The sequence below is a fragment of the Natator depressus genome, chromosome 3, assembly GCF_965152275.1.
Source record: "Natator depressus isolate rNatDep1 chromosome 3, rNatDep2.hap1, whole genome shotgun sequence".
NCBI classification, from domain to species: Eukaryota; Metazoa; Chordata; order Testudines; family Cheloniidae; genus Natator; species Natator depressus.
This window is the reverse complement of record NC_134236.1, coordinates 11,326,479-11,352,842: the sequence shown is the minus strand read 5'-3', so window position 1 is coordinate 11,352,842 and position 26,364 is coordinate 11,326,479. Positions and strand designations below refer to the sequence as shown.

Below are 26,364 nucleotides of genomic sequence, written 5' to 3'. Positions count from 1 at the left end.
CTGATCCAAAACCCACTGAGGCCAATGCAGAGAGTCTCACTGACTGCAGCAGGCTTTCGATCGGGCCCCTAATGTCCTGAAGCCCTGATCCGGAGGGACCAGCTCTTGGGAAGAAGAGACATTTGGTCTCCATAGCCTGCTAGATCCTTCTTTTCTTGGGTGTCGTACAGTGCCAGCTGAACAGTGGCTGTTACAATGCAGATGGCTTGTCTGCCGAGAAGCGCCATGAAATCATAGAAATCATAGAATATCAGGGTTGGAAGGGACCTCAGGAGGTCATCTAGTCCAACCCCCTGCTCAAAGCAGAACCAATCCCCAACTAAATCATCCCAGCCAGGGCTTTGTCAAGCCTGACCTTAAAAACCTCCAAGGATGGAGATTCCACCACCTCCCTAGGTAACCCATTCCAGGGCTTCACCACCCTCCTAGTGAAAAAGTTTTTCCTAATATCCAACCTAAACCTCCCCCACTGCAACTTGAGACCATTACTCCTTGTCCTGTCCTCTGCTACCACTGAGAACAGTCTAGAGCCATCCTCTTTGGAACCCCCTTTCAGGTAGTTGAAAGCAGCTATCAAATCCCCCCTCATTCTTCTCTTCCGTAGACTAAACTTCCCCAGTTCCCTCAGCCTCTCCTCATAACTCATGTATTCCAGTCCCCTAATCATTTTTGTTGCCCTCCGCTGGACTCTTTCCAATTTTTCCACATCCTTCTTGTAGTGTGGGGCCCAAAACTGGACACAGTACTCCAGATGAGGCCTCACCAGTGTCGAATAGAGGGGAACGATCACATCCCTCGATCTGCTGGCAATGCCTCTACTTATACATCCCAAAATGCCATTGGCCTTCTTGGCAACAAGGGCACACTGCTGACTCATATCCAGCTTCTCGTCCACTGTAACCCCTAGGTCCTTTTCTGCAGAACTGCTGCCTAGCCATTCGGTCCCTAGTCTGTAGCCGTGCATGGGATTCTTCCGTCCTAAGTGCAGGACTCTGTACTTGTCCTTGTTGAACCTCATCAGATTTCTTTTGGCCCAATTCTCCAATTTGTCTAGGTCCCTCTGTATCCTGTCCCTACCCTCCAGTGTATCTACCTCTCCTCCCAGTTTAGTGTCATCTGCAAACTTGCTGAGGGTGCAATCCACACCATCCTCCAGATCATTAATGAAGATATTGAACAAAACCGGCCCCAGGACCGATCCTTGGGGCACTCCACTTGATACCGGCTGCCAACTAGACATGGAGCCATTGATCACTACCCGTTGAGCCCGACAATCTAGCCAACTTTCTATCCTCCATTCATCCAGCCCATACTTCTTTAACTTGCTGGCAAGAATACTGTGGGAGACAGTGTCAAAAGCTTTGCTAAAGTCAAGGAACAACACGTCCACTGCTTTCCCTTCATCCACAGAACCAGTTATCTCGTCACAGAAGGCAATTAGATTAGTCAGGCATGACTTGCCCTTGGTGAATCCATGCTGACTGTTCCTGATCACTTTCCTCTCCTCTAAGTGCTTCAGAATTGACTCCTTGAGGACCTGCTCCATGATTTTTCCAGGGACTGAGGTGAGGCTGACTGGCCTGTAGTTCCCAGGATCCTCCTTCTTCCCTTTTTTAAAGATGGGCACTACATTAGCCTTTTTCCAGTCGTCCAGGACTTCCCCCGATCACCATGAGTTTTCAAAGATAATGGCCAATCCCTTCCACTGTGTGAAGTTCAGATTTGTTTCTGGTACTGATTGACAGTAGAACATTTTATCCAAATGAACAATGGAAGACGTTTGGGCTACAGGTTACAGCAAGAATCAGGAATCCCAGCTCCGCCACTTACTGCCTGGGTGACCAAGGGCATGTCTCCATGCCTCGGTTCACCCCACGTTTGCGGCGTAGCATGATGTCTGCCTCACTGAGATCCTGGGAGGTTTGATTCGTTCATTCGTTTAAGTAATATTCTTAAAGCACTTAGAGATTCTTGGATGAAAGGTGCTGTCAAAGGGGGAAGTATTATTGTTATTCAGTGACAACAAAGCATTAAGCTAATACTTAGGGGCTATAAATACGTATCAATAACTAAGCTGGGTGGTGTGGGGTGCGGAGGGATTAAAAACATCGGAAAGCCAGGAAACAAGTCCAGGCAAAACTTAAAGAACTAAACATAAAATGTGGGAAAATAGGAAATTATAACATTATACTCAGAGATATAACTATATGTGGCACTGTAGCGCCACCCACAGGCGCTGACTTTCTCATTTTCCCGGGGGTGCTCAATCCCCACACGGCCCCAGGCCCTGCCCCCACTCTGCCCCTTCCCCCAAGACCCCCCCGCCTCTTCCCGCCCGCGCTCCGCCTCCACCCCACCTCTTTCTGCCCCGCCCCACTCTTCCCGCCCCGTTCCACCCCCTCCCCTGAGCACACCCCACCTTCGCTCCGCCTCTTCCTGCCCTAGCTCCTCCCCCTCCTCCCCCAGCGCCTCCTGCCTGCCTGGACAGACAGCTGATCAGCGGTGGGCAGGAGGCATGGGGGAGGGGGAGGAGCTGACCCGCAGGGCCCGCCAGTGGGTGCCAAGTTCCCACTATTTTTTTCCCGTGGGTCCTCCAGCCCCGGAGCACGCATGGAGTCAGCGCCTATGGCACCACCTATTATGAAGGTTACCTGACATTTTCCATTATAAGACCCTATTTTCAATTGCTGATAATTTTGCAAAACTTTAACCATTTGGCCTGAACTTTCCCATACTGGGTGTCTGCCACAGTCTGAATTTTTTGGAATGTTTCAGCCAAAGCTTGAATGGCGCTCGCGCGAGTCTGTCCAGTGAGGCTGAGAGGCTCACTCCCAGCTGCAGTGTAGACATGCCCTCTGTGACTCACCTCCCCGTCTATAAAATGGAGCCCGGGCTCTGAGACCCTCCCCAAGGGGTCTCAGAGCCTGGCCCTCAGCCTGAGCCTGAAATCTGCACTGCAGTTTTATAGCCCTGCCGATCAAACCCCATAAGATTGAGTCAGCTAACCCAGGCCAGCCACTGTGGGTCTTTCATTGCAGTGTAGAGACATACCCACAGGCACCGTGAAAGACAGCGATAAGGCTGCTTCCTGGGTACTGCCTTGCAAGGGCAGGACTAGGGGACAGGCCGGGATGTGGCCTGGGGGTGTGCTGGGGCTGCAGCATGCATCACTACACAGGTTCTGGGCAGTGCTTCAGTCCAGGACGGCTGCTGTAATGTAGACAGGCCCCCAGAGGTTTCTAAGTCACACCAGAGGCCTCTCCAGCAGCCCAGACTCAGGGAGGCACAAAGGTGTCTCACAGCTACCAGAGTCCACTTGTCCCCGTGGCTGAGTTCTGTGCTCCACTTCATGCTGTTACTCTATTCTTTCTATGGCTGTAGCACCTCCGGGTCCCAGTCATAAGTATTGCCAACCGTGTGAGAGCAAAAATCCCGAGTCAGCCCCTCCAACATGATGAGATTGACCCTAAAATCACGGGATTTTTCTTAAAAAGTCAAACCATGGTTTTTAATCTGTCTGTTGACTCCCCTCTGTTCCTCTGCCAAAGTCTCTGTGATCGCTTCAGGTTGCAAAGGCAGGCCTGGTCTGCACTAGAAAATTCGGTCAGTTTAAGTATGTTGGTCAGGGGTGTGAAAACTTCACACGCACACACGCACCCCGAGTGGCCTAGTTAAACCACCCCAGGTCCCCATGTAGACAGCTCTAGGTCGCCAGAAGAATTCTTCCGTCAACCTGGCTGCCACTGCTTGCGGAGGTGGGTTACCTACAGCGACAGGAGCACCCGCCCCTGGCTGTCGGCACCGACTCGCTGCAGTGGCACAGCGGCAGCATTTTAAGTGAAAACTGAGGGGATGTTTAATTGCACACAAAAATCCTCACCTCTCCCTGGCTGCTCAGATGGAGTCTCCACTTACCCTCGCCTCACCCCTGAGAATGGGAACTGCCATGCGTTTCTTATTCCTGTCTTGAGCCTGCAACAACACGTCTCTCCTTCCTGCTGCCCTGGAACGTCTCTGCTTGGGACCCAGTAGCCCCAACTTCCCCCTTGTCATCTGCCTCCCGCAGCCCCAGGACCCTCCCTCTGCTCTAGGGACATACATGAAGGCAGGGCTCAGCGGCAGGGCAGGTCTGTGTCCTCAGCCCTGAGGCTGTCGCAGTCTCACAGAGCTCTGGCCACGCACCCAGCCCCTCAGGTGTCATCACGACAGCTCCTCCTGTAGGTGCCAAAATCCTGTGACCTGCAATCAGTTCAGGAGAGTTGTCAATGCTGCCTTCCCCTGGCTGCTTGGAGGGGACTCTCCTTCCCCACCACAACCCCCAGGCTGGGGGAGCGGCCATTCCATCCCCTCTTCTCCCAGCCCATCACTGTCCTCTGCAAGCCCTCAGCCTCCCACATTCCCCTGCACCCTTCAGCCTTCCTCTTGCCCCCCACATTCCCCTGCACCCCCCAGCCTCCCTCCTGTCCCCCATCCCTCTGTAAGTGCCTCCACCTCCCTCCTTCCCTCCCACATTCTCCTGCCCCCCCTCAGCCTCCCTCCTGCCCCCCATCCTCCTGTAGATGCCTCCACCTCCCTCCTTCCCTCCCACATCTTCCTGCACCCCTCAGACTCCCTGCTGTCCCCACATCCTCCTGCAGCCTCTAAATCTGCCTCCTGCTCCCCCTCACTGTCCCATCCCCCTTTCACAGCATCTCTACTACTTCTCACACTCCCTGTGTCCTGTCCAGGCCCCTGAACCAGAGTGTGGCAGCCATCTTCTCCGGGCCTGGCTTCAATCTCACTGAAAACAGTGGGAGATGGCAGCCAGCTCTATTAAGGGCTGCCTGCGTGTGCAGATAGGGCTGTAGGAAAACAGTGCCCTTTTGCTGGCTTTAGTCTCTTTGACAGTAATTGGGGACAGTGGCCGTTTTGAATATGGAAATATTCATACAGCGGGGCCTTTCATCAGGTTTCATGAAATGGACAAAAACACCCAGAATCGCTGGAGTTGGCAATACTGAGTCATGGACAAGGACCCGTCATGCACCCCTAGAGGGCAGAGTTTAACAGCCCTGAGGCTTCTAGAGATTAAACAATTGATGGGAGTGAGGAATACTAATACTTTGCTCACCTTTCGTGTGAGGGTCTCAGAGTTCCTGCACTAGGTCTCACGTCACCCCTAGCGAGTGGGTATTATTATGATCCTTATCAACCCTCTTTTACAAATGGGTAAGGTGAGGCATAGCAATAGTGAGTGACTCGTGCAAGGTCACGCAGCCAGGCCCAACCAGAAGCACTAGATGACCCCCAGATTGCCCGATTCCCCACGCCATAGGGAAGTCAGCGGAATAGGACGGGTCAAGGAGAGTCAGGCCATACAGTTGTTAGACGGGTCTCTTGGTCTTTATTGCCAAATTCAGAGGGCCAACATTGCATCAGGAAGCTGTTAAGAGGACAATAAAATTGTAGCTCCCAAAGCTATGCTCATTCCATATTAATGGCTCATCAGTCCCACTGACCCATTCCAGCCAGGGAAAGGTGAACAAACAGACCAGCATCAAGCTATGGATCGAGTGTTTAAAACCCAGGGCAGGTGTTATGGTCTTCAGGACTGAAAAGCACAATCCACGGTTATTACAGGTCAGTCAGGGATTTCTGCCAAGTGCTACACCAACCCGCATCTCCTCACTTCTTCTTTGTTTTCTGCTGCTGAGCTTTGGGTGACTTCTTTGCTCGTTCTTCAAGAGAGGGAGGTGGGGGATAGGGGCTAGGAGGGCTCAGGATCAGGGCCCTCTTCTGGAGTCTCAGCTCCAGGATCTCGAAGGTGGTCTGGATCTCAGTCTGCAGGATCTCATGGAGAGCTTGGATCTGGGTCCCGATCACTTCTTTCACTAGGGTCTCCAAAATCTAAAGAGCAAGCGGAAGAGGAGGAGGGCAGTGGTTCATTTCATCTCTCTTTTTACTACCTGTATTACATTACAAAGGGGCCATTCCCTTTGAACTGATCCTGGGCCAAGCTGGCAATGAATGAAGGAGGGGGTGGGGGGAGCAGAAAAGGTGGTGAGGTGCCTCCTGTGTAGCAGCATTACCCTTCCCCCAGCCTGGTGGAAGGCTCTTCTAGGCGGCTCGGTGAGGCTTTGGATCTGCTGCTGGAGAAGGTGCGGGCCTGGGCATGCCTGGGAGGTGGCCATTCTCCAGAGCAGCACCCTCCACTTACCACTGCAGAAATTCTCTGCATGAGTCACAGATGACTCTGAAGGCAGGTTCCCCTCTACACTCTGAAACCCCAGGGTGGGGTGGGGAGGGGAGGGCGAACACATGGGCACACTGCTTCATCGAAGCCACGCTTCCAAGAAGGTTGGGGAGGGGCTCGGAGACAGCACAGAAGGACAGGGTGTTGCATTTATTGTCAGTATAACAGAGGCCTCCATGCAGATGGCCCAGGCCACCACCAGATCTCCTGAGATCTAACCAGATCTGTGGACCAACTCCCCCTCACACCAGCTGATTCCTCAGAGAGGAGGAGCAAGACTCCCACCCCACTGAGAGCCATGAAGGAAACTTGGAGGGAGTTTCCAGTCCTATATTTGGACTGACCCACATAAGGGACTTGCGGTGCTTAAAGAAGCAGTTAGACCTGCCTTGTTGCTTTTTTCTGTTGTTTGCGTGAGTTCAAAAGGTGATTTGGGAAGCTCGTCTCTGCTTTACTTGAACTTGCCAACGGAGCAGTTAGCCACCTGCACATTATTGTACGTTAATTCCACGAGACAGATGGCCCAATAATAAAAGTGCCTCGTTAGAGTTTAATTAAATTTCCAAAACGATTTGCTCCTGGGCTGAGAACCTGAAGTGCAAGCTGAGGCGGGTTAATGTGCTTTCCCCCCTAAGTGTTACAAACTCTTCACAGCTGGTTATGGAATGAGACAAGAAGTGGCAGCCCAATACATACCCTAGCCATAAAGAACCTGATTCTGCATTTTTTTTGCACACCCAAGACTCCCATTGACATCAGTAGGAGTTCAGTGCTTGGGTGGGAACTGAATGCTCTTGCACCAAAAGACGTGAATGTGATGAATACAGGGTGGGATCAAGAATTAAAGTTGTGGACAAAGCCTCAGGACCATCGCTTCTATTAAAGGGTCACTCTCAAGTAGTTTAGTACCCACCAGTTAAGCTTGGTTAAAAAGTGGGGTTGGGACATCCTAACACAGGGGCATTGTGTGAGGGCAGGAGAACAGGGGAGTTGACTCTGATCTCTCCAGATTCACTGTCCAAGCTCAGTAAAACGCGAACAAGCAGCATCAGTGGTGAAATGTACTTTTCTTTTAGCTTTTTCCAAATGGATTTAGCTTAGTGAGGGGTTATCGTTAATGCAGGAGAAGAGGATCTGCTTGTTTAAATACAATGAGCCAAATTCTGCAGCCTTTACTCAAGCAAAACTCCCACTGGGTACGGATCACAGACTTTGGTCCAAGGCTTTTCTCCCTTCCATGAATACACAGGTCACTGAGGTAGGGAGCTGAGGGCAGCCTGACATAGGCCCGGGAGATGCACCACTCCATGCTGAGATGACAAAGCCACTGGAAGATAAACAAACCCAAGTTCCATCACCTCAGGTGCAGACCTCATTCACTCAGCAGTGCCTGGAAAACAATCTGCATGAATATGAGTCAGTGCCACCAGAGCAAGTGGTATCTCAATCTTTTGCATCAGAGCGGATCAGGGTAATATATGTTTTGTTACCTTTGCGTTTCTTTGCTGTGTGCTTTATTTAAAAAAAGAAAACCCTACCATTGCCCCAAGGTGTAGAATGCCCTCTCGAGCTCACTGGACCAGTCCCACTTGTTACTTCTTCAGAGCACTGCACTGGAAGTCAGGTGCCCTGGTTTCTATTCCCTGCTCTGTCACTGTCCTGCTGGGTGACCTCACTTTCCCCATCTGTAAACTGGGGATAATGACCCTGCCCTCCTTTGTAAAGTGCTCTGACCGCCACTGAGGCAAAGTGCTATACAAGAGCGAGGTGAGATTATTCCCATCCTTATTAAAGCCTCTTTTCTCCTGCCAAGACATACATGGTGTTGTCAGCTGAGTAACTGTGTCATCACATCCAAACTCACGTCCTTCTTTGCCATGTCCCGTCATCGCGCATGTTATACCCTCACTGGTCTGTCACGTCCGTCCTTTGGGGCTGCGTTCTCAAACCCTCACTCACATTAGTACCTTACTCTGTGAGCACTCCCACGGACAGTTGCAAAGGAGCTCATGCAGTAACGTATTAGTCAGCAGGGGGAAAGGTGGCTTGTAGAGTTTAAGATCTCCGGGACAGGGACCTGCTCTTTGTGTATTTTGTATGAAATGACTAACATGCTGTGGATGCCACAAAATAATAACGAGTGGGTCAATAGCGTGGCTGCCCCTTTTGGACCCAAGCTGCTGGACAAAGTTTGGAGTGCAGGGGGTGTTCCAGTTGGGAGTAGAAATTGATGATCATCAGGTGTTTCTCTGAGATAGTTTTGTTGATCTACAAAGAATGCGAAGAGTCCTGTGGCTCTGAATGCAGAATGAATCAAATAAAAGGAAACAGCTTCTTTTGCTCACAGCACCAAGCTTTTCAGTCTGCACCCCGACCCGCAAACCCAAAAGGTTTCTTCCAAAGTCATCCAGACACTTTCAGCTGCTCCTTCAGGCTCTCTCTCTCTCTCTCTGTTCTTGCCTGACTCAGTGTCTTGTGTGATCTCTCTCTCCACACACACACTAGGGTGACCAGATGTCCTGATTTTATAGGCACTGTCCCGATATTGGGGGCTTTGTTTTATACAGGTGCCTATTACCCCCACCCCCTGTCCCAATTTTTCATACTTGCTGTCTGGTCACTCTAACACAGTACCCAAAACAATACTCAGCCAAAAGCTCCTGCGTGAGTTGGCATACACCTTTTGCCATAGGTGGGGCTTATATTTATAGTTATGTTAATTGGAAGGTGAGCTCACATCTACAAATCTCCATACAAAACTCAGCCCATAACAAGGTTTCACCCAGCTCATAACAGTACTAACAATAAGAAGGCTGGGAGAAAGTCCCCTGTACCATGCTCTGGTCTTCCATGAATCCTGGCTTCTCGATGTCTCTCTTTTTGGAGCAGGGAATCTAAGAACATAAGAATGGCCATACTGGGTCAGACCAAAAGTCCATCTAGCCCAGTATCCTGTCTTCTGATGGTGGCCAATGCCAGGTGCCCCAGAGGGAATGAACAGAACAGGTAAGCCTGGGGACTGATGGGAGCCAGCAGCAGGCGCCAAGTGAAGCCAGCAAATTGATTCTGTTGCTGAAACTGGTCTCAGAGGAAGCTTTTCCGCAGGAGCAGCAGCTGCACATCCTGGGGCTGTACTCAGAGGGGCTTTCTAATGTCCCTCCCCCCCGAGGAACAGCCCACCAGGGAACCGGCAGTAGACACAGAAGCTGCCCCGGAGCTAAGTAAGGTTCTGGCTCCATTTTTAAGTTTATTAATATAGGAATGGGAGGGATTTCTGTTCTATGAACCAATGCAAAAGTTATTAGACGCTCCGGCTAGCAGCGTGTATCCTCTAATGTCAGATTGTATGCCGGCACCTTGGAATCCCCCTCACGTCTCATTCAAAATGGTGACAGAAAATGCAAACAATAAAAACGCCTTGAGAGTGAATTTTTACTGGAAAGGCACAGACTCTTGCTCAGGCATTCTTGTTTCTTAAAAATAATAACCTTATGTTTCCAAGCCTGTAAGTACACTCCTCTATAACCACTCTATGGTGTAACAAACTGCCTGGAAACAGTGAACTGTGGGTTGTGGAAATGGGTCTCATTTACAAGTCCAGTTAATTTCAGTTAAAGGTAGTCCATGCAGTCCATAGGTGACAGAATCATTTGTCCCAAATATGACTGGGTGGGGTGGGGTTGGGGGGTGGAGCGCTGCGTGTTTGCATGCAGTCATAACAAGATAAGCCAGGTGGAAGCTAACACAGCGTCCTGTTGAGTCCCCCCATGAATTCTGACCCAATCACCGGTGCTGAAAGCTGCATACTTTTTCTATAGCAGGAACTCCGGATAGGTAGCCAATTTCAGGGAAGGGTGTATTTTCCAAGGCCACCTGAGTAGCGTACCAGCCCACTCCACTCATAGATGTGCTGTTCAATCACTACAGATTTGAATACTTCAGTTGCATACGCTGCTGGTTTCCCACGGCAACTTGGAATAACATCTCCCTTTGTCAATCAGGCACCACAAGAACTGTTATGGCCTCCAAAATGTGGAAGGCCTCAAATGATAGAAAAGCCATTGGCAGCATAGCCTCTGACAGCACCCCCCAAAACCCAAGTTGATCTGCAGGCTGTTGGGTCTCCACAGCTCACCGTCGCTGCAGCAAAAGCCTGGGTCAATGTACCTTCATGGACCATTCCAAGGAGAAGCGTTTCTGTGTTGAACTGATGGTCACAGTTCTGGACAGGGCCTTATGGCAAGAGGAAATGCTGAGGTTGGCTGCACAAGCTTGAGGACAGGGTTTCAATATTTGGTGATACTGGACTTTTGAGAAGAGGTCCAGTACAAATAACCTTAAGAGACAATGCGGAACCATATAGGGTATATATACCTCTGAGGATTCCTATCCCATTACTTCATACAGTGGAAAGGGAGTCTAAGAGAATGGAAAGGATTAGCATAATCAAGAAAATCTCTGAACCAACAGCATGGTGTGCCCCAATGGTAAGAGTTAAAAAGAAAACATCAACCTGTGTGGATCTTAATGAAGCACAACTGTGAGAGAAAAATCTAGACTCCCAACACTGGATGATTCCCTCCCCAAAGTGAAAAGAGCTACAGTATTCTCCAACCTGGATACCTGGAGTGGATTCTGGCAAATTCCTTTAGCCAAAGAAAGTGCTAAACCGACTTCACTTATCACATCCTTTGGGAGATTCTGCTTTTGAAGATTACCTTTTGGGATTACCAGTGCTCCTGACATTTTCCAAAGAAAGATTCCAGAACTGTTAACAAACACAAATGGAGCTGTAGTTTTCATGGACGATATTCTGATATATGGCTCTTCAGTGGAAGAACACACCAAAACCCTCAGTGAAGTCCTAAGCCTAATCAGTCAGTCTGGTCTGCAGCTGAACAAGGGAAAATGTGTTTTCTGCCTACCCAAAATCAAGTTTTTGTGACAGACAATAAACAAAGAGGGAATCACTCCTAGCCATGAGAAAGTAAAAGCAATTTGAGAATTGAAAGCACCAACTACTGTATAAGAATTGAAACGTATACTGCGGATAGTAAATTACCTTGGTCAATACCGACAAGACCTTTCTACAGTGATGAAACCATGGAACAAACTGGTAAAGTCCAACACATCTTGGCTATGGGAGTCAAATCAACAAATTGCCTTCAAAAAAGGTAAAATAAATTATCTCAACAGCTCCAGTTCTCAAGCACTATGATGTGAACAAGCCCACCATTGGTCAGTGCGGATACAAGCAGCAATGACCTAGGTGGTGTATTGTTCCAGCAGCATGGCTCTGAGTGGAAGCCAGATGCTTTTTGCTCTCGTGCAGTCACAGAAGCAGAAAAACGATATGCACAGATTGAAAAGGAGTGCCTGGCAAGTGTAGGGTCAGGTGGGAAGTTTAACAGATATCTGTGTGGACTGGATTTGTTTACACTGATAACAGACCATAAACTGCTTGCAACCCTCATTATCAGAAAAGACCTGGATCAAGCACTGCTGAGATGCCAATGTCTGTTGCTATAAGGTTAAGGCAACTTAAACCAAATTGCTAAATACATTTCTGGGAAAAATCTGGTAGTAGCAGACTCTCTGTCATGGAGCCCAGCGTCACAGTCAATTACCCATGAGCTTGAAGGTGATGTAAAGGTGTATGTGGATGCTGTGGACACATACAGACCAGTGTCAGAAAAGAGATGACTCCAGCCACAAAAAGCAACCTCAATGGACATGCAGCTTCAGGAAGTTCTAAGTTACATCGGGGCTGGCTGGCCCAAGTATCTAAAGGACACTAAGAAAGTGACAATAGACTACTTTGCAGTGCATGGACAATTAAGTGAGTCAAATGATTCACGATTAAAGGCAATTTCATTGTAATTCCAAATGATATGAGAGGAGAAATCCTAAACCTCATCCATGAAGGACATCAAGGGTTATCTAAATGCCGTGAACAGGCCAACTAGTCAGTGTGGTGGCTGGGTATCAGTCCAATGAATGCATCCAAAGAAGTGAGCTGTAGCTCAGGAAAGCTCATGCTCAGATAAATGGGTTAGTCTCTAAGGTGCCACAAGTCCTCCTGTTCTTTTTGCGGATACAGACGAACACGGCCGCTCCTCTGAATCCGGTCATAAAGAATAAGGTACCTGCATGTGAACATTGCAAAACTAATAGATCAATTACACCACAAAGAACCTTTAATAACAACACCTCTACCAGACAGACCTTTGAAGATACAAGCTGCAGGTCTATGCCAATTCAGAGGGCATCATTACCTGGTTGTTGTGAACTATTTTTGCTCACTTTGGTATTCCAGAACAACAAGTGAAGGACAATGGATCATAATTCACTGCAGCAGAATTTGTCATTGCAAATAAATGATTTTGATCATATTACTAGCATCCCACATTATCCACAAGCAAATGGAGAAGCTAGAGGTTGTACAGACAGTCAAGAAATCCTACAGCAGGAAGATCCATTCCTTGTTCTTCTAAGTTACAAATCAACACAAATAGTGGCTACTGGATATAGTCCAGCACAATTCCTGATGGGATGACAACTCAGAACTACTGCTCCAGCTTTGGAAAAGAACCTATCTCCAAAGTGGCCAGACATGAAAAGAATAGCCAAAGCAGATAAAATGGCTAAAATACCTTATGAACATTTTTACAACAGATGTCACTCAGAGAACTGCCAGTCTAGAACCATGTTCATGTCAAATTGGATGGAGAAAAAAGATGGACAACTCCAGCTGTCATGAAGAAAAAGAATTTAGCTCCCAGATCATATGTGATAGAGACTGACAGTGGAAAGTTCAGCATAAACAATTGAAATCTACAGTTTGTTCCTCAAGAAGAATAATCAACAGAGCAAACTCTAGAGATGGCAGATGCAGAACAAGAAGACTCAAGGATTCCAAAGCAACAACATCCAGTTGTTGCAACTAATGGACAGCCCGATGACCAAGTTATGTGTTTGGGTCATGTACTTAGAAAACCAGTACAATTCAGAGACACTTAACAATCTGATATGTACTGAATTTCAGTGATGGTGTAAATATCGTAAATGGTAGGAAAGTAGAACTTAAAGGGGGAGATGTAACCAAGTGCCTACTGTATTCGGCTGTTCTGCCATTAGGTGGCTTTGTGTGTAACATACCTTATTTAAAGCTAACTTTAGCCATACCTGGCAGAGCATTAAAAGATCTTATGATGAACACATCTGCTGTGTATAAACAAGCTCTGCAGTACAGAAGTAAATGGCACACACCATGGTCTAAGTGTCCACCACGGTGCCCTGTGCTGTAGTCCAGACACAGCTTGGATAATTCCATGGCTGCGTGGCTCATGCAATCGGGCCCTATGAGTGGCTGGGCAGAGCAATTTTGCCCTCTGCAGTTCTCCATATCGACTCCCCTCTTATGTGGATGCTTCCACCCCATTTTCCTGGCGCCAGGGGTGCAGCAAATGTGGAAGGAAGGCAAAGGACAAGGGCGGGGGGAGAGACATGAAGCAGTAAGTGGTTTCTATCTTATCTATGGTTTCACTGTTTGCACTTGTTCATGCACTTTTTAAAAAAAGGTTTGTTGTAACACTGTGTTGGCAATGGATTAATGTACTCTTCTAATATGTGTTTATAAATAAAGCCTTTTCTTTTATCAAGAAGTTGTACGGCTATCACTGCGTCACATCAGACAATGTGTATTTCAAATAATAAAGGTAAACACATGGCTTATCTCTGCCTTCACAAAGATTGCGAAGAGCACAGCAAGCCACAGTAATGCACACAGCATTGATGACACTGGCATTCAAATGGGTCTGGAGACATCTCCAATGAGATTTCAGTCTGCCAGATGCACAGACAACAACCATTCTACACCAGCTGAGCATATAATTAAATCTTCTTTTGCCAGGGCCTCTGATACCAGGATAAGTTTCATAAGCCAATGCAAAATGGAGTATGCAGGATCCCCCAGAACAAGGATGGGAATGTTGTTTTTGACAATGCCATTTGGTGGGAATAGCATCCCAGCTTGTCTGTGAATGTTGACTCCCTATTGGCAAGAAATCCTGGCATCATGAACTTTTCTAGTGCAGTCCACGTTAACATTCATAAATCAAGTGCTGTCATCTATGAGGACCTGCTTACTAATGGAGTAGTACCCTTTGAGGTTTATGTATTCCTGTGCTCCTTGAGGAGGGCAAACGATGGGCACGTGTCCCATCAGTGGTCCTGGTTTGGACACCCTATTCTCTCAAAGCCAGCAGTTACTGCAGGAATATCTTTTATGCCGGCCACCTTGGGGTAAACCACACCCCTGGTTGCCTCAGAAACTTCCACCACTGCTTTACCTACAGTCGACTTTCCAATACCAAACTGGTTGGCCACAGACCGGTAGCAGTCAGGGGTAGCCAGCTTCCAGATGGTTATAGCGACCCACTTCTGAACTGGCAAGGCTGCCCTCATGCGGGTATCTTTATGCTGGGGGTTGGGGCAAACCACTCATAAAGCTCCAAAAAGAGAGCTTTCTTCATGCAAAAGTTCTGCACCCACCACTGGTCATCCCAGGTCTGCCAGAGAATACGGTCCCGCCAGTCTCTGCTTGTGGCCCTGCTCCAGAAGTGCCAGTCTATGTAGGGAGCATGAGCGTCTCTACCGAGTGTGGTGAGCAACATCACCAGTGCAAGTCAGGCATGTCTGTGTTCTGCTTCTCCTCCTGCTCCATCAGAAGGTCCGTTAGGTGCCTTTGGTAGGTCAGAAAACTCTGCCAAAATGTCCACCAGCATCTCATGGAAGCCCTGCCTGTTCCCTGAGCCAGGAGTAAAGCGCAAGTGAGACGACGTCTTCACATTGCCGGCTCTGGTGGGTGGGAGCACACAGACCAAAATGCCTGCCTGGCAGTACGTGTTGGCAGGCAGTTCAAGCTCCCTGTCAAGTGCAGGGTGGACTGCCAACTTTTACCACGTGGCACCATGGTCAAAGAGCTAGAGCGGCTACATTTTGGGAGGATGCTAGGGAGTCTGGGATATGGGTGGTTTGACTCAGGGCTGCAGTGTGGACACCAGAGCCCCAGGTTCAGTGTGAGTTAGAAAATTCTTAACCTAGGGTTGACAATCAGTGGAGACACTCAAGCATTGATTTCTCTAACCCAGGATCCACTGACTCAAGTCCCGCTAACCCTGGGCTTGCATTGCAGTTTAGACATACCCTAAGTGAAGCCTGACCTTGTACTGGGATAGGCAGGGTTACTTTGCAGGAGCAAGTCACGTGCCCAGCACCTCTTGTGCAGGAGTCAACTACCCACAGGAGCAGAGGTAACTCCACTTCCCATAGTGCATTACTCAACTCTTGCTCAATCCCAAGAGCTCCTGCTACGCATCAGGTTGCAGGGGAAAGGCATGCAATGTGGGTAGACAGTAGGTGTATCAAGGCCCAACAGGAATACTCTACATGACATAGTCCCAAACCATCCGCTCTGTAACCATTTGGGATTCCAGCTCTTACCTCACCTCCAGGCCAGGGGGAAGTGTTACTATTCTTTGTTAAGATCCAGTAACATACTTGTGATAGGACCAAGGAGAGGTTGACAGGAACACAAGGAGAGACTGCCAAGGATAAGGGGCATCGTGCACTAAAGCATGAAGGGGATAACATCTATGCAGGGTTTTATAAGGTTGCCCATCAGTGTGGTATCTGGATGCCTTCCACTAATCATCCTTTATAACGGATCCATTGAATCCACATGCCTAATCCGAACTCCCCCAAATTAGAGGTCTGGATTATAAAACCCCCATGCTCAGGAGGGTTTGGAGATGGGGTTTTGGTTTGCGCCCATCTCTGTCACTTGCAAAGTGCTAGAAATAAAACTTCCCAACTCATGTCAAAATACCTAAGAATCATCATAAATAGGAAGAACCTCCATGCATGTGCCACGGATTCCTGGCCACCCCAGACATGTCTCTGGGGAACATTGTCCCCAGGGCAGGTGACAATTGAGGCCACAGAAGGGGAAGTGACATGCCCAAGGTCACAAAGTGAATCAGTGGCAGAGCCAGAAGCCGAACCCAGGCCTCCTGACTTGTAGTATCCTCGCTTGTGGAGCACACTGCATCCCTTTCAGTATGAAGTGCCCATTTCTCTACAGCTACTACAGAGTTACCTGTCTGTCTAGGATCTCTGCTCGCGATTTCAGATCATCACAAGCTCTTTGCAACATGTGCTCCCTCTCCAGGTGTAGCATCTCTCGGAGGAGCAGCACGTTGGTACATTTTTGGACCTCGGCGGCTGAGAGGGCAGCCAGCTGCTGCTGATAGTGCCAGACTTCAGCATCAACGCCTGCCATCAGCGGCAGAGGCTGCGGTGGCACACAAATTTCTAGGTGGGCAGACGTCTGTTCAACGTCTCTCTCCCGACACAGCACAAACTGGTACAGCTGGTAGTGCCTGATGAGCGTGTTATAGAAGTATTCAAACAAGACATACGGTTTGAAAGGGCTCAGCTTTGGCTCACACGCCACGAGTTTATCCTTTAGGAGACAGATGGCCTGAGAAACGGGTAAACCTGGAAAGAAACAAAATGAAAATATTTCCTAAGTAACCCCTACAAGGTTCTTGTAGCAATCAGAATGCCATTTTGGTACCATGCTGTTTAAAGGATGAGGTGATTGGCACCAACCCTTGTTTGTTTGGGGGGAAAATAAACTGATATTATCCCACACTGACAGGTTTCAGAGTAACAGCCGTGTTAGTCTGTATTCGCAAAAAGAAAAGGAGGACTTGTGGCACCTTAGAGACTAACCAATTTATTTGAGCATAAGCTTTCGTGAGCTACAGCTCACTTCATCGGATGCATACTGTGGAAAGTGTAGAAGATCTTTTATACACACAAAGCATGAAAAAATACCTCCCCCCACCCCACTCTCCTGCTGGTAATAGCTTATCTAAAGTGATCACTCTCCTTACAATGTGTATGATAATCAAGTTGGGCCATTTCCAGCACAAATCCAGGTTTTCTCACCCTCCGCCCCCCCACACACAAACTCACTCTCTTGCTGGTAATAGCCCATCCAAAGTGACCACTCTCTTTACAATGTGTATGATAATCAAGGTGGGCCATTTCCAGCACAAATCCAGGTTTTCTCACCCCCCCCCACCCCCATACACACACAAACTCACTCTCCTGCTGGTAATAGCTCATCCAAAGTGACCACTCTCCCTACAGTGTGCATGATAATCAAGTTGGGCCATTTCCAGCACAAATCCAGGTTTTCTCACCCACCCCCCCCCCACCACACACACACACAAACTCACTCTCCTGCTGGCAATAGCTCATCCAAACTGACCACTCTCCTTACAATGTGTATGATAATCAAGGTGGGCCACTTCCAGCATAAATCCAAGTTTAACCAGAACCTCTGGGGGGGGGGGAGGGGTAGGAAAAAACAAGGGGAAATAGGCTACCTTGCATAATGACTTAGCCACTCCCAGTCTCTATTTAAGCCTGTTCATCTTTAATCTTGTCATGGGGGAAAGATGGGAAGCCACTGTTTCTTGAGGGCTGTTGTTTAGAAAGATGTGATAGATCCACGTGGCTGCATTTTACAGGACATAACAGCTAGGGTTGAAGGATTATACTGAGTTTTACAAGAAGGGCTGCCACTCAGCCCGGAAGCTTACAACAAATGAAACTGTTTGACAAATGTTTTTGGCAGACAACGATCCTATTGGGATAACCCCACTCCGGTATTTTACACTGTGATGGTGTTGATATGCACTTGAATCAGCTACATGAGGGAAGGGGAATTTTTGTGACAGACGCATATAACGGCTCAAGGGCTGGTTCTGCACCTACTGATTCTGCAGTGCACACTCACGCCTCTTGTTGAATTGCCTTTGTGGTCACACTGAGTGCTGCTGCTGTTGTTATTTATTACATGTGTTACCATAGTGCCTAGGAGCCCAGCCAGGGACCAGGGCCCTATTGTGCCAGGCGCTGTACAAACGCAGAACAAAAAGACGATCCCTGTGTGACGTTATTGACCTGAACTGTAACCGTATAGATCATTGTTGCAACCGAGGTCCTCTAGTTGCACAAAATCTTTTACAAAGTAGGTCAAGTAAGGTGTCTATGAGAAGGTTATGATTTGCTGATTATGGTTATGCTATCTGTATGCAGGTATAATTTTGTATTTAAAGTTATAAGTATTGGCTCTATACTGTCTGTAGTTCAAACTTGTGCTATGCTTCTGGCTGACACCCCAGACAGTTTGGCAGCAGCACTGCCTAGCCTGCTTGATGGCCCATTAAGGACCATCAGCTATACAATTGACCCATTGAGAGAAGGCAGATACACCTTGTGACTCAGCAAGGCATGAAGGGACATGCCTACTGAGAGGACTCTAAGGCTTTCAGGCAATGTTTTTGCCTGGGCAGCTTGTTTTTGGAACAAAGGAAGCACAGGCCACATGTCAAGAGACTATAAAAGGCAGCTGCATCTCCTCCATCTTGTCTTCAGTCCTGCTTCTTACCTTTGGAGGAACTTTGCTACACTGAAGCTCTGAACAAAGGACTGAATGACCCATCCCAGCTGTGGATGTGCTCCAGAGACTTGATTTGAACCTGCAGCTTATTCTATCACCACTACAAGCCTGAACCAAGAACTTTGCCATTACTGTATGTAATTGATTCCATTTAACCAGTTTTAGCTCTCATCTATATTTCTTTCTTTTTATGAATAAAGCTTTAGATTTTGGATTCTAAAGGATTGGCAACAGCATGATTTGTGGGTAAGATCTGACTTGTATATTGACCTGGGTCTGGGGCTAGGTCCTTTGGGATCAGGAGACCCTTTTTTCTTTTACTGGGGTATTGGCTTTCATAACCATTCGTCCCCATAAGGAGCAGTGCTGGTGGTGATACTGGGAAACTGGAATATCTGAGGGAATTGCTTGTATGACTTCTGGTTAGCCAGTGGGGTAAAACTGAAGTCCTCTCTGTTTGTCTGGTTTGGCATGCCTTAATAGTAAAGGAACTCCAGCTTTGGGCTTTAACTGCCCTGCTCTAAGCAATTTGTCCTGAATTGATACTCTCAGTTGTGTCTTGCCAGAGGCCGCTTCGTTACACCCTGCCCTAGAGAGTTTACAATCTAAGTATAAGACAAGAGACAACAGAAGGAGACAGAGATATCGAGGAGGGAGAAAAAGGAAATTATGACACAATATTGGTCAGCAACATACACAGTGGTCTCTGCACACCAGTGGCCTAACTGTATAGGCCTAATGTTCATGCCAGACTGCTAATATTATATAAAGAAAAGGAGTACTTGTGGCACCTTAGAGACTAACCAATTTATTTGAGCATAAGCTTTCGTGAGCTACAGCTCACTTCACCGGATGCATACTGTGGAAAGTGTAGAAGATCTTTTTATACACACAAAGCATGAAAAAATACCTCCCCCCACCCCACTCTCCTGCTGGTAATAGCTTATCTAAAGTGACCACTCTCCTTACAATGTGTATGATAATCAAGTTGGGCCATTTCCAGCACAAATCCAGGTTTTCTCACCCCCCCCCCTCAACACACACACACAAACCCACTCTCCTACTGGTAATAGCTTATCTAGAGTGACCACTCTCCTTACAATGTGTATGATAATCAAAGTGGGCCATTTCCAGCACATATCCAGGGTTTAACTAGAACGTCGAGGGGCGGGGTAGGAAAAAACAAGGGGAAATAGGTTACCTTGCATAATGACTTAGCCACTCCCAGTCTCTATTCAAGCCTAAGGTAATTGTATCCAATTTGCAAATGAATTCCAATTCAACAGTTTCTCGCTGGAGTCTGGATTTGAAGTTTTTTTGTTGTAACATCGCAACTTTCATGTCTGTAATCGCGTGACCAGAGAGATTGAAGTGTTCTCCAACTGGTTTATGAATGTTATAATTCTTGACATCTGATTTGTGTCCATTTATTCTTTTACGTAGAGACTGTCCAGTTTGACCAATGTACATGGCAGAGGGGCATTGCTGGCACATGATGGCATATATCACATTGGTGGATGTGCAGGTGAATGAGCCTCTGATAGTGTGGCTGATGTGATTAGGCCCTGTGATGGTGTCCCCTGAATAGATATGTGGGCACAGTTGGCAACGGGCTTTGTTGCAAGGATAGGTTCCTAGGTTAGTGGTTCTATTGTGTGGTATGTGGTTGCTGGTGAGTATTTGCTTCAGGTTGGGGGGCTGTCTGTAGGCAAGGACTGGCCTGTCTCCCAAGATTTGTGAGAGTATTGGGTCATCCTTCAGGATAGGTTGTAGATCCTTAATAATCGTTGGAGGGGTTTTAGTTGGGGGCTGAAGGTGACGGCTAGTAGCGTTCTGTTATTTTCTTTGTTGGGCCTGTCCTGTAGTAGGTGACTTCTGGGAACTCTTCTGGCTCTATCAATCTGTTTCTTCACTTCCGCAGGTGGGTATTGTAGTTGTAAGAATGCTTGATAGAGATCTTGTAGGTGTTTGTCTCTGTCTGAGGGGTTGGAGGAAATGCGGTTGTATCGCAGAGCTTGGCTGTAGACGATGGATTGTGTGGTGTGGTCAGGGTGAAAGCTGGAGGCATGTAGGTAGGAATAGCGGTCAGTAGGTTTCCGGTATAGTGTGGTGTTTATATGACCATCGTTTAACATCAGCCACACTATCAGAGGCTCGTTCACCTGCACATCCACCAATGTGATATATGCCATCATGTGCCAGCAATGCCCCTCTGCCATGTACATTGGTCAAACTGGACAGTCTCTACGTAAAAGAATAAATGGACACAAATCAGATGTCAAGAATTATAGCATTCATAAACCAGTTGGAGAATACTTCGATCTCTCTGGTCACGCGATTACAGACATGAAAGTTGCGATGTTACAACAAAAAAACTTCAAATCCAGACTCCAGCGAGAAACTGTTGAATTGGAATTCATTTGCAAATTGGATACAATTAACTTAGGCTTGAATAGAGACTGGGAGTGGCTAAGTCATTATGCAAGGTAACCTATTTCCCCTTGTTTTTTTCCTATCCCCCCCCCCCCCCCAGACGTTCTTGTTAAACCCTGGATTTGTGCTGGAAATGGCCCACCTTGATTATCATACACATTGTAAGGAGAGTGGTCACTTTAGATAAGCTATTACCAGCAGGAGAGTGGGGTGGGGGGAGGTATTTTTTCATGCTTTGTGTGTATAAAAAGATCTTCTACACTTTCCACAGTATGCATCTGATGAAGTGAGCTGTAGCTCACGAAAGCTCATGCTCAGATAAATTGGTTAGTCTCTAAGGTGCCACAAGTACTCCTTTTCTTTTTGCGAATACAGACTAACACGGCTGTTACTCTGAAACCTAATATTATATAAGATGACTACAGACTTATCTGGAGGGATCTATTTCTGTGTTTACTTGTCACAATGCTTTGGAAGTGACAATCTCTTTGAAGACTTTTTAGTTCCTCTTAGACCATTTAGACCCTGAGCCTACTCACACCAAAATCAAAGACAAAACTCCCATCGTCCTCCACTGGAGTAGGACTGGGCCCATAATACTCTTGTGACTGGATACAGAGGCTCTACTTATTTCCTGCAAGCGGTAGGATTGCCACCCATCTGGTTTTTGGCTACTGGGTCTGGGTGCATTTAGGGTTGACAGGTGCCCAGTTTTTGACTGGAAAGTCCAGTCGACAAGTGGAGCTGGCAACCCTAAATGGCACCTGCACCTAAAGTCTGGTTACCATGGGGCGGGGGGAGGAGCCGGGTCATTAACCCACGCCAGCCTCTGCTCAGCCGGGGCTGTCTCCTACCTTCAGGCAGGCACCTTGAGATGATCCAGCAATTGATGGGAGATGGGGGAGAGAGGAGTGAGTGATGGGGCGGGGCCTTTGGAGGAAGAGGCGGAGAAGGGGCGGGGCCTCAGGGATCCAGTTACCAGCAATTAGAAAGGTGGCAACCCTAGCAAGCAGGTAGTTAACTGCCTGATCATACCCCCTATTGGGCAGAGTAGTCAAGGCTGGAGAATAAAGGCCCAATCATCGTCTCAGAAGGAATTCAGGAAACTCTGGTAAAACCTTAAAAAAGGCAACAGTGAAACCTACAATAAGTGACCCACTCCAGGGGCCCACTCAAATGAGATGGTTGACTGACATGAGGCAGAATTTTTCTCACCCTGTTGAGCAATATTTTGGGGGCAGTCTCATTAGCTTAAAAGGGTGGTCTCTTCTATAGTTTCAGTTATTTTTGTTCAGAATGGGGAAAAGTCTCTGAGAAGGCTGTACCCCACAGCTAAGAACATAACAATGGCCATACTGGGTCAGACCAAAGGTCCACCCAGCCCAGTATCCTGTCTACTGACAGTGGCCAATGCCAGGTACCCCAGAGGGAGTGAACCTAACAGGTAATGATCAGATCATCTCTCTCCTGCCATCCATCTCCACCCTCTGACAAACAGAGGCTAGGGACACCATTCCTTTCCCATCCTGGCTAATAGCCATTAATGGACTTAACCTCCATGAATTTATCCAGTTCTCTTTTAAACCCTGTTATAGTCTTCGCCTTCACAACCTCCACAGGCAAGGAGTTCCACAGGTTGACTGTGCGCTGTGTGAAGAAGAACTTCCTTTTATTTGTTTTAAACCTGCTGCCCATTAATCTCATTTGGTGGCCCCTAATTCTTATATTATGGGAACAAGTAAATAACTTTTCCTTATTCACTTTCTCCACACCACTCATGATTTTATAGACCTCTATCATATCCCCCCTTAGTCTCCTCTTTTCCAAGCTGAAAAGTCCTAGCCTCTTTAATCTCTCCTCATATGAGACCCGTTCCAAACCCCTCATCATTTTAGTTGCTTTTCTGAAGCTTTTCTAATGCCAGCTGTTGGTGAAGGGCTGAGCTGTAACCCAGGCTGTCTGTTCCTCTTATTGTAGCCTTTGAACTCCATAAACCTTAAGAAGGGAACTTGCTGACCAAAAAAAAAAATCATTCATTGTTTGCAGAGCCAGATGACCCTGATCCGGCACAGCCGGGACAATGATGGTAGGTGGTTATTGAGAGGCACTGTAAAGTTAAACCCCAGCAAAATTATTAAAAAGGGAGAGATTCCACAAAACTCCTTCACTCTTCAATGAATATTATTAATGTCTTTTTTGTGGGGGTAGAGGGAATGGGCAGCAAACAAAGACAAATATTGAAATACACAATCATACAGAAGTAAATATTAAATAAAAATGCAATCCCCCAAATTACTAGAGAAGTTGGGAAAAGCCATGCATTGGATGCGGTTATAAACAGAAGAGCAGAGCTGGTCAAAAAATGTCCATTGAGTCTTTTCCCCAAAGAAAATGTCTTTTTGACTAAAGCTAAAATTATCCTTTTAGTAAAAATATGTTAGGGGTTTTCATGAAACTTTTCTAGACAAATATTTTTGTTTAATTGCATCAGGAAAACCCCCACTTTCTGGCACTTTTTAACTTTTCTCCCCTTTTTCCGAGGAATAAACACAAAAAAGAGAAAGTGAGAAGGGGGAGTGTAATTTGCACGCTAAAATGAAAGTTTGGGGAATTCTTAAAAAAAATTTTTAAAGTTCAAAAATTTCATATTTCACTGAAAACCCTCACACTTTCACAAACAAATAGAAAATATAATTTCTTTTGATTTTTGTGTGTGTAAAATATGCTTACCTTTTTAAAATCAGCTCTAGTGAAGGGTTTCTTGACCAAATGCTAATGCTAATAATGTGGTTCCCTCATTTTGGGGGACAGTTTATTTATAGTGTGTAAAGGAGAAATTCCACAAAAAATACAGTGTCCAATTATCAAGCTTTCTTGTCTGACAAACACCCGCCAGCCCTCAGCAGTAACATAAAAACAAATGGACTTTAGCGTTGATAGCCTGTGCTAATTCTTTATGGATCCGTTCGTACATGTGATGAAGAATATTTTTGTTATTATTACATTACCATTATGCAGAATCCCACAACACTGGCCACAGACTCAGGGGAGACTGAGTTCAATTCCTAGCTGTGCCATAGACTTGGTGTGTGACCTTGGGAAGTCACAAAATTTCTCTGTGGCTCAATTTTCAGTGTGTAAAATGGGGATGCTTCCCCGCATGAGAGATAATGAGCATACATTGAAATAATGTTGGTGAGGTGCTCGGATACTATTGTGATTAAGACCTAGCTAGCTAGTTCGTTTCTGCCAAGCTGCACTATGCATGAATCCTGGGAAGCAGGGACTGTGAAAGAAATTGGGGGGTCATGGTGAATAATCAGCTGAACATGAGTTTACAGTGCAAAACTGTGGCCAAAATGGCTAACGCAATCCTTGGATGCATAAGCCGGGGAATCTCAAGTAGGAGTAGAGAGGTTATTTTATCTCTTGTATTTAGCACCGTTCTGATTGCTACTGTAATATTGTATCCAGTTCTGGTGTCCACAACTCTAGAAGGATATTGAAAAGGGTTCAGGATAGGATTCAGAGAAGAGCCACAAGAATGATTAAAGGATTGGAAAACATGCCTTATAGTGATAGACTCAAAGAGCTCAATCTATTTAGCTTAACAAAGAGAAAGTTAAGGGGTGACTTGATCACAGTTTATAAGCACCTATATGGAGAACAAATATTTGATAATGGACTCTTCAATCTAGCAGACAAAGTTATAAAAAGATCCAATGGCTGGAAGGTGAAGCTAGATAAATTCAGACTGGAAATAAAGTGAGGGCAATTAACTAATGGAACAATTTGCAAAAGGTTGGGATTGGTTCTCCAAGACAGGCAATTTTTAAATCAAGACTGGAATTTTATTATTTTTAAAGAGATGCTGTAGTTCAAACAGGAATTATTGTGGGGAAGTTCTCTGGCCTGTGTTGCACAGGAGCTCAGACTGGCTGCTCACAGTGGTCCCTTCCGGCCTTAGAATCTAAGAATAACACAAAGAGCCTGAATTTTAAGTGCTGTAACCTGGCCTTCAATTTTGTCAGTAGAATTTTGCACTCCCAAGTAACTCTTCCCACAATTTTGCACCACAAAAATATTTGTGGGTTCAAATGATTCCACCATCAAGTCACTAAACTACCTGACTAGAGCTCCTAAATCAGTTTAATGAAAAATGTTGAAAATTCAACCTTGTCTTCCTTTTGAAGATTTTCAAACAGAATCTTTTTGTTTGTTTGTTTTACCAGGGTTTTTTTTAAAAAAGGAGGACTTGTGGCACCTTAGAGAGTAACAAATTTATTTGAGCGTAAGCTTTCGTGAGCTACAGCTCACTTCATCGGGTTTTTTTGTGATTCCGCCCCCCATTTTAAAAAAAAGTATTGAAAACATTATCAAAATTGGTTATAGAATTTTTAGTTATGATTTATGTTTACCAAAAAAAAGGTTTTCAGGAAAATAAAAAATTTAGTTAAGCTTTTCAAGCATGTTTTTGATCGGGGGGAAAAAGATATCAGAAAAGGTACAATATTTCACAAAAATGAAAACATTCAAGGGTTGACAATTTTTATAAACATTTTTTTTAAACGTCTTTCTTTTTAAGAAAAATTCTTTAGTTAAAAGTATTGCCAACCCTTCACCCTCTACCTGACTGAGCATGCAAATCAGGTAGTGAATGGTGTAATACTGTCATTTGCACCTGTATTTAATTGTGGGAATAAATTATGCCTCAAAATTGGAGTCTGTTTCTGAAAATCAGGTCCAAAAGAAAAATTTCTGGAGAAAAAGCCCTCTGATAAATTTACAGTCTGTGCAAAGTTAACTGAAGACAATAACTACCATCAGACTAGAAGTTTGAGCCATCCCAGGCAGAAGTCATTATGGTTTGAGCAGGGGACTGGGAGTCAAGACTTCCGGGATCTATTCCTAGTTCTACACTAATGGTATGCCTACATTTAAAATACTACAGCAGTGCCACTGTGGTCCTTCAGTGCAGGCAAACCCATGCTGACGGAAGGGCTTTTCCCATCGGTGTAGGTCATCCACCTCCATGAGAGGCAGTAGCTAGGTTGACAGAAGAATTCTTCCATTGACCTAGCATAGCCTACATTGGTATGCTGCACCACTGCATCATTTTAAGGGAAGACCTGCCCTCAGTTAGCCTATCTGCAATACGAGG

The 26,364-nt window shown here is 46.4% G+C and overlaps 1 protein-coding gene across 1 annotated transcript in view; it reads right to left on the bottom strand.

Moving 5' to 3' along the window:
- Positions 1–5,664: 5,664 nt before the first annotated feature.
- C3H8orf74 (chromosome 3 C8orf74 homolog) overlaps positions 5,665–26,364 on the bottom strand; it is a 36,250-nt gene continuing 15,550 nt past the window's right edge. The window contains exons 3-4 of the mRNA XM_074947111.1: positions 16,392–16,792; positions 5,665–5,886 (exon numbers count right to left, since the gene is read on the bottom strand). Of these exons, the coding sequence (XP_074803212.1) occupies positions 5,665–5,886; positions 16,392–16,792 (623 nt within the window). The remainder of the gene's footprint in view (positions 5,887–16,391; positions 16,793–26,364) is intronic.